General features: G+C 40.4%; 3 protein-coding genes and 1 long non-coding RNA gene across 6 annotated transcripts; 2 read left to right on the plus strand and 2 right to left on the minus strand.

The window, feature by feature from the left end:
- Nucleotides 1-1,535: 1,535 nt before the first annotated feature.
- On the minus strand, nucleotides 1,536-5,332 carry LOC115005057 (uncharacterized). Its single transcript, XM_029426853.1, has 4 exons — nucleotides 4,412-5,332; nucleotides 3,507-3,710; nucleotides 3,052-3,262; nucleotides 1,536-2,829 (listed from the first exon to the last, which is right to left on the minus strand). Exons 1-4 carry the CDS (start codon nucleotides 5,115-5,117, stop codon nucleotides 2,577-2,579), a joined length of 1,374 nt encoding a protein of 457 aa, XP_029282713.1. The 5' UTR covers nucleotides 5,118-5,332; the 3' UTR covers nucleotides 1,536-2,576.
- A 430-nt stretch (nucleotides 5,333-5,762) lies between these two features.
- On the minus strand, nucleotides 5,763-8,842 carry yipf6 (Yip1 domain family, member 6). The gene is given in 3 exon segments (XM_029426863.1): nucleotides 5,763-7,940; nucleotides 8,251-8,472; nucleotides 8,474-8,842. Coding segments are annotated over 3 exon segments (693 nt in total). The 5' UTR covers nucleotides 8,597-8,842; the 3' UTR covers nucleotides 5,763-7,592.
- A 109-nt stretch (nucleotides 8,843-8,951) lies between these two features.
- Nucleotides 8,952-14,129, plus strand: snapc1b (small nuclear RNA activating complex, polypeptide 1b). 3 transcript variants are annotated; one of them, XM_029426862.1, is made up of 11 exons: nucleotides 8,952-9,082; nucleotides 10,076-10,185; nucleotides 10,863-11,019; nucleotides 11,110-11,250; nucleotides 11,488-11,592; nucleotides 11,680-11,835; nucleotides 11,952-12,005; nucleotides 12,115-12,177; nucleotides 12,272-12,410; nucleotides 12,670-12,741; nucleotides 13,638-14,129. In XM_029426862.1, the coding sequence occupies exons 2-11, from the start codon at nucleotides 10,163-10,165 to the stop codon at nucleotides 13,670-13,672; spliced, it is 945 nt and encodes a 314-aa protein (XP_029282722.1). In that variant the 5' UTR covers nucleotides 8,952-9,082; nucleotides 10,076-10,162; the 3' UTR covers nucleotides 13,673-14,129. The 3 variants fall into 3 exon arrangements, with proteins under 3 accessions (XP_029282722.1, XP_029282721.1, XP_029282720.1); XM_029426861.1 differs by having other exon boundaries at nucleotides 8,954-9,082; nucleotides 9,901-10,185; nucleotides 13,404-14,129; XM_029426860.1 differs by having other exon boundaries at nucleotides 8,957-9,082; nucleotides 9,901-10,185.
- A 468-nt stretch (nucleotides 14,130-14,597) lies between these two features.
- LOC115005068 (uncharacterized) lies at nucleotides 14,598-15,754 on the plus strand. Its single transcript, XR_003831915.1, has 3 exons — nucleotides 14,598-14,701; nucleotides 15,043-15,106; nucleotides 15,698-15,754. It is a non-coding gene; the product is annotated as an uncharacterized LOC115005068 (long non-coding RNA).
- The last annotated feature ends 98 nt before the right edge of the window (nucleotides 15,755-15,852 follow it).

The raw sequence follows: 15,852 nt of genomic DNA on the forward strand, positions 1-15,852 counted from the left end.
TTGAAGAACAGTTACAATCAGAATCTGTTTAGTTATTTGATGTGTCTTAATAACATTAGTAGTATGTGTGTATGCATGTGTGTGTGTGTGTGTGTGTGTGTGTGTGTGTGTGTGTGTTTGAGCAGCGCTGCTCCCTCCCAGAGGACCAGGACACTTCAGGCCCGGACGGTCGTCCAGCAGTGCAGCAAGGCGAAGGTGAAGATCAAACCAGCGCTGGACGGGGCCGACGCTCAGTGGGCGGAGGTGGGTGTGATTTGTTTCCAGTTTGAGGAACTATTGGATGAATTTCCATGAAAGTTCATGCGATCATGATCCTCAGAAATAATAAGTGTGCATCAGGATGTGCACGATGTCAACACACAGAGCAGATCTTCACTCTGCCTCTCTGTCTTCAGATCCAGCAGGGAATGATTGTGTACGTGTCCTTCTTCCACGGGGCCACCGAGGACATCGCTCATGAGATGGGTGAGATGTCTTTCTCCTCCGCAGACCTCACTGTGACCAAATATCATAATCCGGTTAATATTCCTCAGATAACATGTTAATTATTGAGTCATGCATGTGTGTGAACTGATATTTAGTGAAGGAAAACGAGTGTGCTTCTTTATTTATCACACGCACAATATTCAAAGCAGTCGCTGGTGGTGTAAACTTTAAGTCTCAGGCGCCCGGCAACATTAAATATGTATAAAAAAGAAAAAGAAGTAAAGAGAGAAACAAAATCTCGATATAAATACAACACGTCTGATCTGTGATCCCTCCGCAGCCAGCAGTCTGATGACCACCAAACTTTTCCGAAAAGACACCGGGCACTCTGTCTCCGTTCTCGATCTTCCCGGGAGCGTTTTATTTATCCCCCAGGACTCCCTGCTCGGGGAGCCGGTGCCCAAGAGGAAGATGCAGTACAGAGGGGGGTGTGAGCTGTGGTGGAGCGCGCAGCTCTTCTCCAACCTGGTGTCCGCCTGCAGGGAGTTCATGTCCGGCTCGCTGAAGTGCACGAAGGCAGGCGCGAAGGTGGAGCAGGGAGTCTACGGGCAGAAACAAGAGATCGTCCTGAACTCTGCGGAGCCGCTGACGCTCCTGCTGGAGTTCTGAGCGGAACGCTGTGTCCACGGACTCTGAATGGAGGAAATAATCCAGGACTGTTGCTGTTTTAAGTCACTTACCTGAATTCACTACAACGTCTACAACTCCTGGTCAAGCTGCTGTTGTGGAGGTGATCGTCTCCACACTGAGCTCCTGCACAGATTTACATTTCACTTTATTATCGGGAAACCTTTCAACCAACAAAAGTTCCAGGAACCAAGAACTAAATGAAATACTTCATCTGTCGATCGTGAACTTGTTTGTGAAATTATATATCATTATTTTGAGAACTATAATTGATGTTTGGAGCCGTAATCATGAAAAGGCTGTCTATTAAAATAATAATGTTTTTAAATCATTATAACTAAATGTTTATCAAATGTAAAATGAATAATTTCCCTTGAATAAAGCTGCGTTTTAAACCGTTTAAATTATTGTTGAAGCACAAATTAAGCAAATCAGGTAGTTTATTGCATAATTAACGGGTGAAATCATTTAAATACAACAAAATAATAATATATATCATTACGTTTTTGGCGGGAACGTTGGCTGTGACTCACATGAATCATTTGAGTCAATGTGGAAAAAGAAAGAAAGTATAAAATACTGAAGTATGGTTTACATTTTGTACTACCGTGTCATTTGCAAGTACCTTCATCATTTAAAAAAAGAAAAACAGAATGAATTTAAAACAAAGTGCCCGTATTAATGAGACAATAAATAAAGTGGGCGGCTCTGATCTCCTGATATCTGACCCAAGTCGTACTGGGCTTTATTTAAGAATACTACATTAACACCAGTTTTGTTTTTTTCAGGCCTTTCTAAATGCAAACTCTAAACGTCCCACATGCTGTCGTCATGATTAATTCAGCAGAATGTTTTTGCATAATTTAACAATCAGTACAACGATCCCACATTCTCGTTTGATTCAACAAGTAATTCCAGTCTTTCATCTTTGACTGGTTTGCTTTCTCAAACGTAAAGTAACACGAGTGGAACTCCGCTGCAGAGGCGTCACATCTGTCCGTCAGAGGGACGACTGGACGTTTGGATGAATTTACCGTGTGAGCGTCACGGGTCATTCAAAATCACACTCGATAGTTGTTACGAGGCTTTTTATAAGCAAGCATCCTTTATGTGTTGGTGCTGCTGAAACTTGACTAGTGTTTGATTGGCGGCTTTAAAAATAAGGATGTACAGTGAGCGTCTGAGCCGAGTCATCTCTCATGACTCGTATGCCCCCTGGAATCTAGTGCTTCGTTTTCAAAGGGTCTTGAATCAAAGATGGCAGCAATTGCTCCAATCTTTGATTCATAGTCCAATAACCGCCATGTTCAGGCTTCTTCTTTAAAAAAAATGATAAGATTTATGATTTTCTAAACACCTTCAGTACGCTTTGTGTATGTCGGTCTTAATGTCTTTTATTTCAACCTTCTGTCTTCTTCTTACGGAGGAATAAGATCGAACTTCCCCAGCTCGCTTCCCCCTCTTCAGTCACCCTCCCACACACAGTCACACTCTCGTAGCGGGTTTCTCTGGCGCATCGTTGTGATGACGGTGATCCTGTTCTCGGACAGCTCTCGGAGCTGGTTGATGAGCTCCTGTACGCAGGGGCTGGGCCAGGGGTGACCGTTCAGGTAATCTCTCAGGATGAAGGAGCGCTCCACCAGCAGCTCCAGCTGCACCAGGTGTCGGAGCCGGTGGAGGCTCAGCAGGTCTTTCTCTGGTTCTCTACGGAAAAACCTGAGACGAGAGAGAAGACGGATAAGCCTTCTACCATCAACAGAGAGTGGTGCAGTGTTTTAGAGAGGAAGTGAAAGCCACAGCGCCTAAAACAAAAACCTCCTCTAACATCAGAAAAATACAAAGCCCCTCTGATATTCTTTAAAAATATATATAAAACATATAAAACCGATTAAAGTGATTCCAGTCTAAAACCCTGAACTGGTTTCTTGTCTGGCTCACCGTATCCTGAGCGTCCGGAGCTGGGGAAACAGCATGGGGATCCGTCTGCAGAGGCTGCCACTGGAGCGGTTCTGTTCGATGTCGAGGTGCTCGAGTGCCGGGACTTTAGGTGCGATGGAGTCCATGTCTTTCAGAGTTATGGCCACACGCAGCGTCAGCCTGGTCACACTGGACGGGATGGTGGTCGTATAGGTGGCGAGAGAATTGCCACCTGGGGAGGACAGGGTCACGTTAAACCTCTGGATGTATTCAGCGATCGAACAAACTGTCTGGAGGAAATCTTACTTCTAGTGGGATTAAAGAAGTACGTTTTTATATCCCCATATCATTATAAATGTAATATCTTTGAGTGTTGACTGCTGGTTTGGATAAAACATGACATGTAAATAAGTCAACATGGAAAACTGTTATTTTAGAAATCGCAAAAAAATTGTAACAATTTGAATAATCCTCACCGATGATGGTGAGCGTCTCCAGCTGTTGGAGGGGACTCAGCCAGGACGTGAGGCGGCACTCGATGCCCTCTCTGATGTACCTGTAGCGAACAGTCAGCGACCTGAGCGAGGTCAGGCTCCTCAGTGCGTTCTCTGGCAGGATGGTTTCTGGGTAATCCACCAGTTCCAGACTGGTCAGAGCCGGGCCGCCATACCGGGCCGCTCCTACAGGAAGAGGAGCGTTTGTTGTTGATGTTTTAAAGACTTAAATCAGTTTAAACAGTATGTTATCTGATGGTTTACAAATCGTTATCATCTTGTGATGTGCACTGTTATTTTGCCCAAACCAAAAATCAATTAATTGTAATCATGAACCGGTTAATCAATGTTTATAATAATTGCTAGTGGCAGCCCGAATGGGAGGCAGGGTTACTACCTACTGTATGTTAAGTGCATGTGATTTGTAGTAAACATGCAAAAGCACTGATCTGATACCAGAAAAAACAGAGACTACAGCCGGCATGATTAGTGGAAAACTGATTAGTCGATCAACAGACAATCAATCTGCAACAACAATAAAAATCAGTGATTAGTTTCAATCTTTTTCTTTTTTTATACTACTTCCAGCCTCTCAACTGTAAAGATGTTCTGTTTTATATCACTGTTAATAAAATATCTTTGGGCCATTTTGTTTTCTTACAATTTGGTGATTTTATAAATGATTACTTGAAAACATCAATAGATTAACTGATATATTAATGAGTTGCAGCCCTAATGGGTGGCTCAAAGTGGGGCTAGGTTGCCATTCATAGAACGACATGTGATTTAAATGTGACTAAAAAATGCAGGAGCACTGGTGTGAAGCAACAAAGAGACACCACAGCAGGTAGAGAGGACAGGTGACCCCGTGCAGGTTACTGGCTGACCTGGATGCTCCGGGTCTGGGGGGCTGAGGTAGTCGTCGGGCAGGGGCTCTGGCGGCTCCCCCCTCATTCCCCAGGACAGGTGCTTTAGCTTCTTCAGGCTCAGCAGCAGGTTGTGGAAGACACTACAGGGCACTGGTCTCACCGTGTCCAGCCCGTAGCCCTCTCCCTGCTGGTGAAACAGTAGGTACCGTAGGTTTACCAGGTGCGACACGGCGTTAATAAACTCCACCGTGCAGGGCAGCCGCACGTTACACGCGCTCAGGTGAGTCAGCCGCTCGTGGAGCTGCCCGGCCAGACTCCTCCCGACCATCGGCTCGTCCCAGGTGGCGTTTCGCACACCGAAATCCTTCAACTCGGGGAACCGGGACAGGTTGTCCAGGTATTTCCCCTTGTACAGCCGCCCTCCGTCCACAAACACGATGGCAGTGAGGGTCGGCAGGAATTTGACGAGCCGCCGCCACTCTTTGCGCCGCAGGTGTCGCACCGCCACCCGCGTGAGCTTGCGGTGGTACAGGGTGTCCCAGAAGCCGTAGGTGTAGCGGCGTAGGTCGGTAAGGACCACCGTGTAGTCCCTCCACAAGGACGGGTGGTCGATGAGCCTCTTTAGGTGCCTGCAGCCGGCGCGGACCGTGTGCTTCTCCTCCGTGCTCAGGAAGCTGAACACGTAGACCCAAACTTCAGGAGGAAGCTGCGGCAGATCCTCCATCACAAACGGCTAACGGCTCAAGCTAGGACCGCTGACGGAGAGCCGGTAAAATAACAGCTGCGCATTGACTGCAGCTACAGTAACGTCTCCACTGGGTGTGATTTTAAATGTAAACACTTTAAAAAAAGCGTTTGTTTATCTCTTAACGGATATGATACCTGTATGTATGAACCGCTAGCTGTTGTTTACACAGCGCCCCGGGTTGAAGCCGTCGCCTTCTGATGACGTCGATTGTTATTCAAAACAAATAATAAAAAAGAAAAGAAAGAATGAAACTGCGTCGAGGAAAGTGTTTTTTGGAGGTCTAAAATTGAGAACATAAACTAACAAAGTGCTCAGCTTTTACCTTTAAATTTAAAATAAATAAAATAAATAGTGATCTGGATGTGCCACTATTGTTTTCATTTTAATTAAAAACAATCTCAGTGGCTGTTTTTGAAATAGAAAATATAACTGTAGTAAAATCACATTTTAGGTGATGGATAAACTACTTTAAATAATTGTCAGGTGAAAGCTTTTTGTCTTGAGGTGAAATGAAAATGTCATGGGTTAGTTTACAGAGTTTAGAACTGTAAAAAATCATAAAATGTATAGTAGGTAATGTTAAACAGACGGTAAGTGAACTGAAAGAATAGAACAATCACAGCTGATGAAATATATTTTAATCTTCTTCATTTGTTGATGTAAAGGAATACATATAAATTAAAAGAAAGCCCCGGTGATTTGAGAGCCCATAAAGAACGTGTTATCTGTTGAAAGAGCAGGGGTCAAAGGTCATCAGGCAGGTTAGTAGAAGGTGGAAAAATCAGTTGACTGATCGCAGACAATCAGCGTGAACAGGACGCATCAGGCCGGAGAAGCAGATCATTTGGCGTTTCATCAGTCTGTGATGTGACGTTTTCTATAATGAAATATTACAATTTGCTTTTTTTGAGGAACCCACTTTTCCTCAACCTGCTGCAACCATTTGTTTTTACATTTCCCAGAATGCTGTTTTAACCCAGCAGGGAGCATTACGTCTACATTTACATTACAAGTGTAATAATTCAGCTGTGGGCTTAAAAAGTAAGTAAAGATGGCAATCAAAACGAGGGAAAAAAATAAAATCACCTCTTACTCGAGAGAGAAACGGTGGTATGATATGTCCTGTGGTCACAACTCTTCTCTTCCAACAGGGAGCTCTGATCTCTTTAACATTTATTCTCTTATTTTACATCCAAGAAGACCTCAAATAATAAGCACAGACAAAGGCTGACTGATGAAATACTTTATGTTGAAGTCACAATAAGTAGGACCACAACAAAAAAAGCTCAGCGGAGGTAATACCTATCCTGTTAATCAGACTGAATTACTATTTTGTTTTCACATCTTAAATCCAAATTAAAGTCTCTGCATCCATGTGGGTGTGAGGGTCAGTGTGACATTAATTTCACCATCTACCCGTGTCCATGAGGGACTTTACCCATCATCAAAAATATGTGAACACGTCCACCTTTGCGACACACAGCGAACAGAACGACACGCACATCCGATGTCAGTGTCCGCATCAGTTTTAGACTACATCAAGACATAAAAGAAAACCTTTGAGAAACACACTTAATCCTCTTTCTTGCCCCGGGCTGGATGGGAGGATTGACACCCCTCTCTAACCAGACACAACGTGTTAATTATTTTGAGTTTTAGAGGTGTTGGAAGGTTGTTACCTTTGGACAGAGCCAGGCTAGGTGTTTCCCTCTGTTCCCAACCTTTATGCTAAGCTAAGCTAACTGGCTGCAGCTTCATATTTATCCTACCGAGTGGTTTAAGGAAGCCGAGACGTTCCGTGATGGAGTCCGGCTTGAGGCCTTTGTTGCATGTCATCCCCAATCTCTCTCTCTCTCTCTCCTGTCATCTGTCTAATCAAATCAAAAATACAAATACTCCCCAAACACTAAAAGAAACTTGCAGGAAAATTACGACAATGAACCAAAAATGACAGTTAGTACACAGTTGGCACAGTTGCTCAACGGTCAAAAGTCTTAGTCAAGCTGCATAAAAGCTTCTGCTAAATGTCAAAGTAAAGAATGTAGTGTGACAATGTGAGCCGTCAGGATTCTTTTGAAACACATCAAGAGAGAAAAGGAAAATTAGAATATCATAGCCCTGGTAGTTCAACATTCATAGAGCATTTCTGCATACACCACTATGGACTTTCTTTTTTTTTTTTTTACACAGCTCATAAATGTGAAATCGGCAGCACAGCGTTCACCGGACTTCTCTGGATCTGAGTGCAAGCAATTGCTTTGCCTGAAAGAAATGATTTTGCTGTCCCATAAGTCTGAATACATTATCAGATGCCCAGAAACCTTCACAGTCACATCAGTAGTCGTTCATCCTTCTTCCAAGGCAGATTACGGCGTTTGTTTGAGTTCTTTCACTCCACAAAAACCTCCCTCAACTTTGTCAGTTCAACAAACACTTCCTTTTCATGCTCTTCTACTGTGACGGCGAGAATGTCAGGATCATCCACCCGATCACAAAATAGAAGAGGAACACCGGATACACCACCAGCGCCTTGCGGCCCGGCGGCTGGCTGTCACCGAGGAAGGCCGTGGAGGCGAAGGTGGACCAGCCAAAGGACAGCGTCACCACCACGAGCCGCACGGCGAAGCTGACCTTCCCCGCGCCGCCGACCAGCACGATCCGGCACACGGCCATGGCCGCCGTCAGGGGCATGATGCAGTATCCCAACACACACAGGCTCTGGAAGAAGGAGATGGTGCCGCCCAGCAGCTTGGAGTTGAGGGTGATGATGATGGAGCCGAACCAGACGATGACAAAGACCTGGGTGAAAAAAAAAGTTTTACTTTTGAAAATAATTAAGTATTCATTGTGCAGTAAAATGTTCCCGGTCAGTGTTTTAATATTATATGATATTTCTAGATTAATATTACTGCTGCATGAATGTGTTTGTTGCATTTTACAGCTGTAGATGTTTAAAGTTGTCCTCATGTTAACTCTTTGCATACTGTTGGGTAGTTTAATCTACAGCAATGCATCAAGTAACATTCAAGTAACTTGAAATTGTACTAAAGTACAGTACTTGATTAGATGTAAGTAGTTACTGATAAATGGTACTATAACAGTCAGGTACCTCAGCAAACTGCGGCCCCCCCTGGTCGTCGCTGTCGGCCGCACCGCCCTGGAGCAACAGAGCCAGTGTGACGCAGAGCAGCAGCGGGCCCCACAGGTCCCAGTCCCGCAACAGCGCGGTGCTCCGCTTCGGGTACAGGACGTGGATGAACTTGCTCCCCACCGCACGCAGGTCCCGCAGGATGGTCTCCTTCACGGGCTCGTCGAGCGTGGAGAACTCGTCAGTCCCGCTGCCTGCTGGAGGGGCCGAGGGGCACGGAGATGTCTCCCTCCACCGGGATGTCCTCCGAGATGGAGACGTCTGACAACCCGGCGAACTGTCTGCTAGCCTCGTCCGATGCCGCCATTTTGCTTTTCAGGCTCTTAACGAGGGATTTTAATTAATCCTGGAAGTTCAGACGACACCAACAGGGCCCATTTAACATAACACAACAAGAAAGAAACTGGAGCGACAAGTGTTCCTCTAAAACAGCGGGTTCAGGTCCAGTTGATCCAGTTTGTTCAGCAGCTTGGTGAGAGTATGCAGCTCCACGTCAGCTGAGGTTGTTTACTTCCGCAGGACGTGAGCCACGCATATCCGGCTGGTGCGTTCAGGGACATGATCAGAATCACCTGCTGCATTCCAACTTTTTATTTTGTACCTTTTACTGCAGCTGCCCTCACAAAGTACGTGATGTTGCATGCAGTATGCATACAATCTGGACATACTACTTCGTCATAACTTTGCACTTTGTACTTTGACCCTCTTGCCACTGATTGTGGGTCAGAATATCCCAGAAAAGCATGCTGGCTTTCATACTGCAAAATGTTACCGGATTCAGTAGGACATTCTGGTATGTTTGGCATTTGATGTATTATGTATTTGGACATTGTAAGGCACATAAAGTCCCCGTTATTGGCCAAGTTTACACATTAAAGTGATGAATATATATATATATATATATATATATATATATATATATATATATATATATATATATATATATATATATATAATAAGATGAAATGGGCTATTCTGCATAATGAGTACTTTTACTTTTGTACTTTTACTGAAGCAAGATTTTCAATGCAGGTAATTCTGCACTGCATTACTACTGTTACTTAAGTATAAGATATGAGTACTTCCAGCACTGAGATATACACAGTATATATATATTTATTAATTAATTAATATATATATATATATATATATATATATATATTTATATATATATATTTATATATATATATAAATGTTGTATAGCAGCAAATAGGTTATATTTGCTTAAGTGTTGCTTATAATTTTACTAATTGTTATTGTTTATATTTATATATATATGTGTATATATATTATATTTATATAAATATATATAAATATAATATATTATATATATATATATATATATATTTATTTATATATATATATATATATATATATATATATATATATATAAATATATATATTTATACATATATATTTATATGTATATATATATTATATTTATATATATATATATATTTATATGTATATATTTATATATATATTTATATATTTATATATATTATATATTTATATATTTATATATTTATATTTATATATTTATATATTTATATATTTATATATATTTATATATATTTATATATATTTATATACTTCTATATCCTGTTGTAGCGGAGCAGACCTGAAGGCATCACCAGAGCTGGCGAAGACGTCGGGTACTGATGACGCACTAAGCCGTCGACAGCCGTTGTCGAGTCGTGTGTTTGTTGACATCATGGATTGATCGCTAATAACACATGTAATGAGTGTTAAAGGTTTTAAGGAGATGGACTTCTACCGTAAACAGGTTCGGTCGGATTGTGTGGAGCTGCTGAGCCGCTTCCAGAAAACTGATTCCGTCCGCTTCGAGGTTTTCTCAAATATATGGAGGGAAATGAAGTTCTCACATATTTTCTAGTAGGTTTACCCTTAAAAACTTACTTTTACCATATAAGCACTGGAAAGCAAATAAAACGGCTACATTTAATCAATTGCTGTACTAATGAGTATTTCTATGTTCTGCTCCTCTTGGTAAATATTGTACTTTTTTAATCCACTACATTTATTTGATAGCTTTAATTGATTAATTTGCAGATTCAGATCATTAATACAATATAATAGTATAAATGGTAGTATATATAGTAATACAAATGAGCTTCTCTTTTACCTGCTGCAACATTAGAGTCGCTATTTTATAATGACTTAATATAATTATACATTATTGTGAAATGGGCCATTCTGCATGATGAGTACTTTTTATTTATGTATTTTAAGTGTATTTTGATGCTAGTACTTTTGTAACTAACATTTTTAAACCAGGACTTATTTATTATGTTGTATAGCAGCAAATAGGTTATATTTGCTTAAGTGTTCCTTATAATTTTACTAATTGTTATTGTTAGTACATATTAGAGGAAATCATGCGTAATTATGAGACAGTAAATCATAAACAGGTTGCCTACTGAGCTGTTAATAATAAGTATTCCATGCTAGTAAACTATATATAACTATATATAATGTAAAAGTGGCCTCATTTTGATCTTTTCAGTATTCTGCACATCAGTGTCACATGTTATTGTTTTTTTTTTTTGCAGCGGCACTTTGAACCGTGAGAAGCGAGCGTTCAGCCGTCTGATCCTGGACACCGCCTACAGCTTCTTCCTGCCTCCGTTCAGCTTCCAGATCAGAGTGGGAGGACTTTACCTGCTGTACTGCTTGTATCAATGTCAGACCGCCTCGCCCCCAGAGCAGGTCAGAAACACCGCACACGGTCTTTAAAAGGTCCGTCGTACCTGAGCAAAAATCCTACTTCTACTAAAGTTCTTGTGTTTCCGGCTGCAGATCCGTCTGGCGCTGAAGGACTGGCTGGACCTGAGCAAGTTTGAGAAAGACGCTGTGGACGCTCAGCACCTCGACGCCGTTTATATCCTCCGACAGCTGATGTTCCAGAAAGCTTTCAACTTCACCGCCATGCCCACTGTGGTGAGTTGCTTACCTTACATCAACACACAGTCACTTGGAATCAAATGTTTTCAAGATGATTACTTGATTCAGATTATATAACATAATAAATCTGACTTTAAACATGAATACGGTCGAGTGCAGACATGGCTGATTCATAATGTCAAAGACATTATTTTAGCTTGCAAATTCACATATTCCCCTCTCTCCTTTTTGTCCTTACTCCTTTGTCTCTTCCTCCTCTTCCTCTCCTGCCAGCTCGTCTACAAGAAGAAGAGGAAGGTGGAGAAATCGGCACCGTGTGAGGAGTTCATGGAGCGAGCGACTCGTCCGCAGGAGCTGATCAACATCGAGCTGCTGGAGGTGATTCGAGAACTCCTCAACTCAAACGGTGTAAAAGTCGATTATTGAACGTTTTAAATTAAGCGCGTTGCGTTTGTCCTTCTGCAGGAATTGTCCAACATTCACGAGCTCTACGGGAACCTGAAGTCTTCTGTCTCTTTGACGTCGGAGCAAGCTGATCCCTCCTTCAACCTGGTCCGGAAAGACCTCATCCCTCAGCTGCGCAGCACTGTGATGGATTTCTACAAGTGGCAGCAAAGGAAGGTAAACTTCAAGAGATAAAGTAGTTATCTTGATGCTTTTACATTTGTTTTCTGTTTATGCATTATACTCGGTTTTCCACTGTTGTTGTGATGCGATGATGCGTCTTGTCTTGTCAGGATGGGACTGATGAAGATGAAGACAGCGATGAAGGAACATCATCTAAACAGGAGGTGAGTTACACAACTTTAAACTTTACTGAAGGTTTGAAGCATCGCTGGTTCCCCTCGTGTCTCCTGCAGGATATTAAATGCTGACTGACCGCCTGTTTTGTGCCCTCAGTGCTCCAAAAGAGCCGAGCTCATCGCCTCCATCAAGTCAAAGGCCTTCGGCGAGGCCGCAGAGGTTTGTGCTTCAAGTTATACATTTAGGTTTATTAATATTTTCTTTAAATGTGTTACAAATGTTAAAATAATCAATGTATACGTGCGTCTCTCAGGCCCCCAAGTCCCGGCGTCATCGTCAGGTGGAGGTGAACCAAACGAATTACGAGGCTGGACCCTCGCACTCGTCAGGTTACTCCAGAAGAAATAAACCGTCACTCAAAACCAGAACCAATGAGAATTTGTATATCTCAGGTAAATCCTCCTTCAGCCTTTCGTTTAATGTTTAATACTTTAATACAAGACATGAAATATCAGAAAGTATTATTAAATAGAATTTACATTTACACCCATGGAAGAAAATGTGACCTGAATGCAAATCAGGCAAAGACTGGACTTTGTTTTACTCTTTATATATTGCCTGTAAATTCATAATTTAATGGGTGATATGTGGGCTCTGAGGACGAACGCTTTGTGAAATAATCCTCACTTACTGAGACTCTCTTCTCGTCAGGTGACCTGTGGAAAGAAGTCACAACTGCCACTCATATCAGCCGTCTCACCACGCTGGACTTTGTTCGTAAAGGTACACATCTTAAAAGCTTTTACTCTTTTACACTCACAGCAGGAGTTTGTACAATGTGCTCTGCTCTTTGTTCTTCAGAGGTCCGCTGAGGTTTGTTAACATGCTACGTTTGCAATACAACATTTACCAGGATGATGTTGTAAAGTTATTATTCTAAGTGTCTGCTAACATGATGTCTTTACCTTTCGCTTGATCCGGTCTGTATGCTGTTGTGTCCGACCAAGTCTCGCTGCAGGAGAAGTCTCATTCTGAAATCTCGCGGGATGTCAATTGGTTAGACACAATAACAAACACACCGGATCAGAATCAGAATTTGGTTCATTGCCACGCAGGTTTTCACATACAAGGAATTTTCTTTGGTGTGTAATGATGCAAACATAAACACAGCAGGAGAAATTAAAAATAAGAGCAAATACAGAAATATTACTAAAAAGAAAACGTATTTTCTTGGTGAAAGGTAAAGAAAAATGCAGCATTCTCAATTTCTAAAAGTGTCCGCATTCGTCAGTTAGACACAAATCAAATCAAATGTATTTGTATAGCCCAATATCACAAATTATACATTTGTCTCAGTGTGCTTTACAGACTGTACAGGTTACGACACCCTCTGTCCTTAGACCCTCTGTCCTCAGACCCTCTGTCCTTACACCCTCTGTCCTTAGACCCTCGCATCGCACAAGGAAAAACTTCCTAAAAGAAATCCCAAAATTAAAGGGGAAAAAATGGAAGACACCTCAGGGAGAGCAACTGAGGAGGGATCCCTCTCCCAGGACGGACAGACGTGCAATAGATGTCGTGTGTACAGGATAAACAACATAGAGTTATAGAGATAAACAACAACACGTGAGGAAATACAGTCCAGGTTATTGTGTTGTTTTCTTTTTTCCTCCATTTAGAAAAACCAAAAGAGTACAAGAAATTCAAGTGGTGATGACGACAACATAGAAGTCACGTGACTGCAGCTGCTGATTTTTAAGTTTGTTTTAAAATGTTGATATTTGTTATTGTACATTTGTGTTGTTTATGTTTTGTATCATAGAAAATGTGAATGTTATTTCCATTTTGAAATGTTTTAATATTGTTTTGTCTGTAATGTCTGAAACTAAAACATAAAAACTTGTTTTTAAAGAAAAGATATTGTTCACAAAATGTAAACATGTTGACAAACTCATCAGAGCCGAAGGAATTCAGTTTCAGTTTGCAATTTTACAGCCATGAAGTTGACCCTGTACCTGCCTCTTTTAGTCCCTTTAGTCCCAGAGATGTTGTCTTTTACAGTAAAGGCAGGTCAGGTTGTGTCAATATAGAGTTAGGTAAATGACTATAAACATTTTCCTCATAATAAAGTTCATCTCTCCGTTCAGCTTCTTCTGTTCTTTTTAAATATCTATTTTTGTCCTGTCTCTTTCTTGTGTGACATTTAATTCTCAATCATTCGTGGAGCCAGTTAAGCAACAGTTACAACTTTATTTTGCAACAAAAAACATTGTGAAAGAACATAAATAAGATCTTAAAAAAGGCATTCAATATAATGTATAATAATTGAACATAAAGAAATTCTAATATACAAAGATAACCTCTAAAGAAATATTAGAAATGGTCAATAACATAATAAATATTAGTAAATATCACATTTACTTTATTATTTTATTTTTATTTATCTATGTATCTACTTATCTATTACTTATTGCTAATATAGCTTGCTGTTTTAAATCTGTTTATATATTTTTGAGCAACGCAAAATCAATATTCCTACTGGAAATTGTAATGTTCTGAATTGTTCTAAATAAAGTTTTTTTAAAAACAATAAAAAAAAAGGCGATCGCTGAGTTAGCCCAACTTCCGGAAACTAGTTGTTTTTCTCCACGAGCTAGCATTACTAATACTAATGTGGAATAAATTACAAAAGTGTTAATCAACATTGATTTGTTCCAATGATGGGAAACTGCTAGAAGTACCGGTAAGTACATTTAGTTTATATTATTATATTATTTAGTTAATTCATGAATTATTATTTAATTTAATAAAAATATTTTTGTGTTTTTATTTTCTTAAAATTGCTTAAATAATGGAAATATTTGAACGTTTAAAAATATGTATTTTAAACGGGGGTAGCTGGTAATTTGTTGCCATATGGCAACAATGCACAATCGTGGAAAGTCCCTTAAAATACAATTTATACTATTTTATTTTATTATATAATTATCATTTAATATTATTCATGTCATTTAGTCATTTTCAACATGTTTTTGATTAAACATTACATTCTCCATCCGGACACATTTCCCCCCTTTGTGGAAGTCGAAGCAGCAAATGAACACCTGGAGCACCTGCTGCTGTTTCCTCCACACACTGTATACAACAGGTATAATCCTCCTGCTCGTCATTTCGCCATGCATTACTTTTCCTCCCGAGATCGTGGTTTTATTTTTAATTAAAGTAGTTTTGTAAAGTTCGGGAAACTTTGAAACATCAGATTAGATTGTCTTTGTTTACCTTTCCTGCTCCCATGTGTCGCTTCTGGCTACGACACAAACAGCTTCTTCTGTTGTTGTCATTTCTTTATTCCAGAAAACAGGTACAGTATCTACTCACAACACTGTTCCTACCAGGGGTACATGAAAATAAATAAATAAAGTGTTTGTCAAACACGTAATTTGTTTGTATTGCCTTCTTATTCTAAAGGTTTCTAATCTTAGAAATGTCCAAAATGTGTTTATCTCTTCTTGTGGATGTGAACATTTCCCATAAATACAATTAACTGTACAAAAATAACAATATCTAATATCAAATAAAAAAAATATGGCAACACCATGCAATAGAGAGGGTTCATTTGTGCCAAAACTAGCAATTGCAATCTCACCAGTTAGTTAGCTTAACTTGGCAACGAAAAAGTCAAATTTCGTCTTTACTAAATATATAACGTTATATAATGATGTATCTTTTGTCTTTGTAGTGCAGCACTGATGGATGCACAACAAGTTTAAGGACCATGGGCTATGTTCGTGAAGGTAAATATTCTCCTATTATTTCCTAAATTGGACCAATTTGAACACATAAAGAATTTATGACACAAAATGACTAACTAACAGGAAGAAAAAAAAATCATGA

This window comes from Cottoperca gobio, unplaced genomic scaffold (assembly GCF_900634415.1).
Source record: "Cottoperca gobio unplaced genomic scaffold, fCotGob3.1 fCotGob3_245arrow_ctg1, whole genome shotgun sequence".
NCBI classification, from domain to species: Eukaryota; Metazoa; Chordata; class Actinopteri; order Perciformes; family Bovichtidae; genus Cottoperca; species Cottoperca gobio.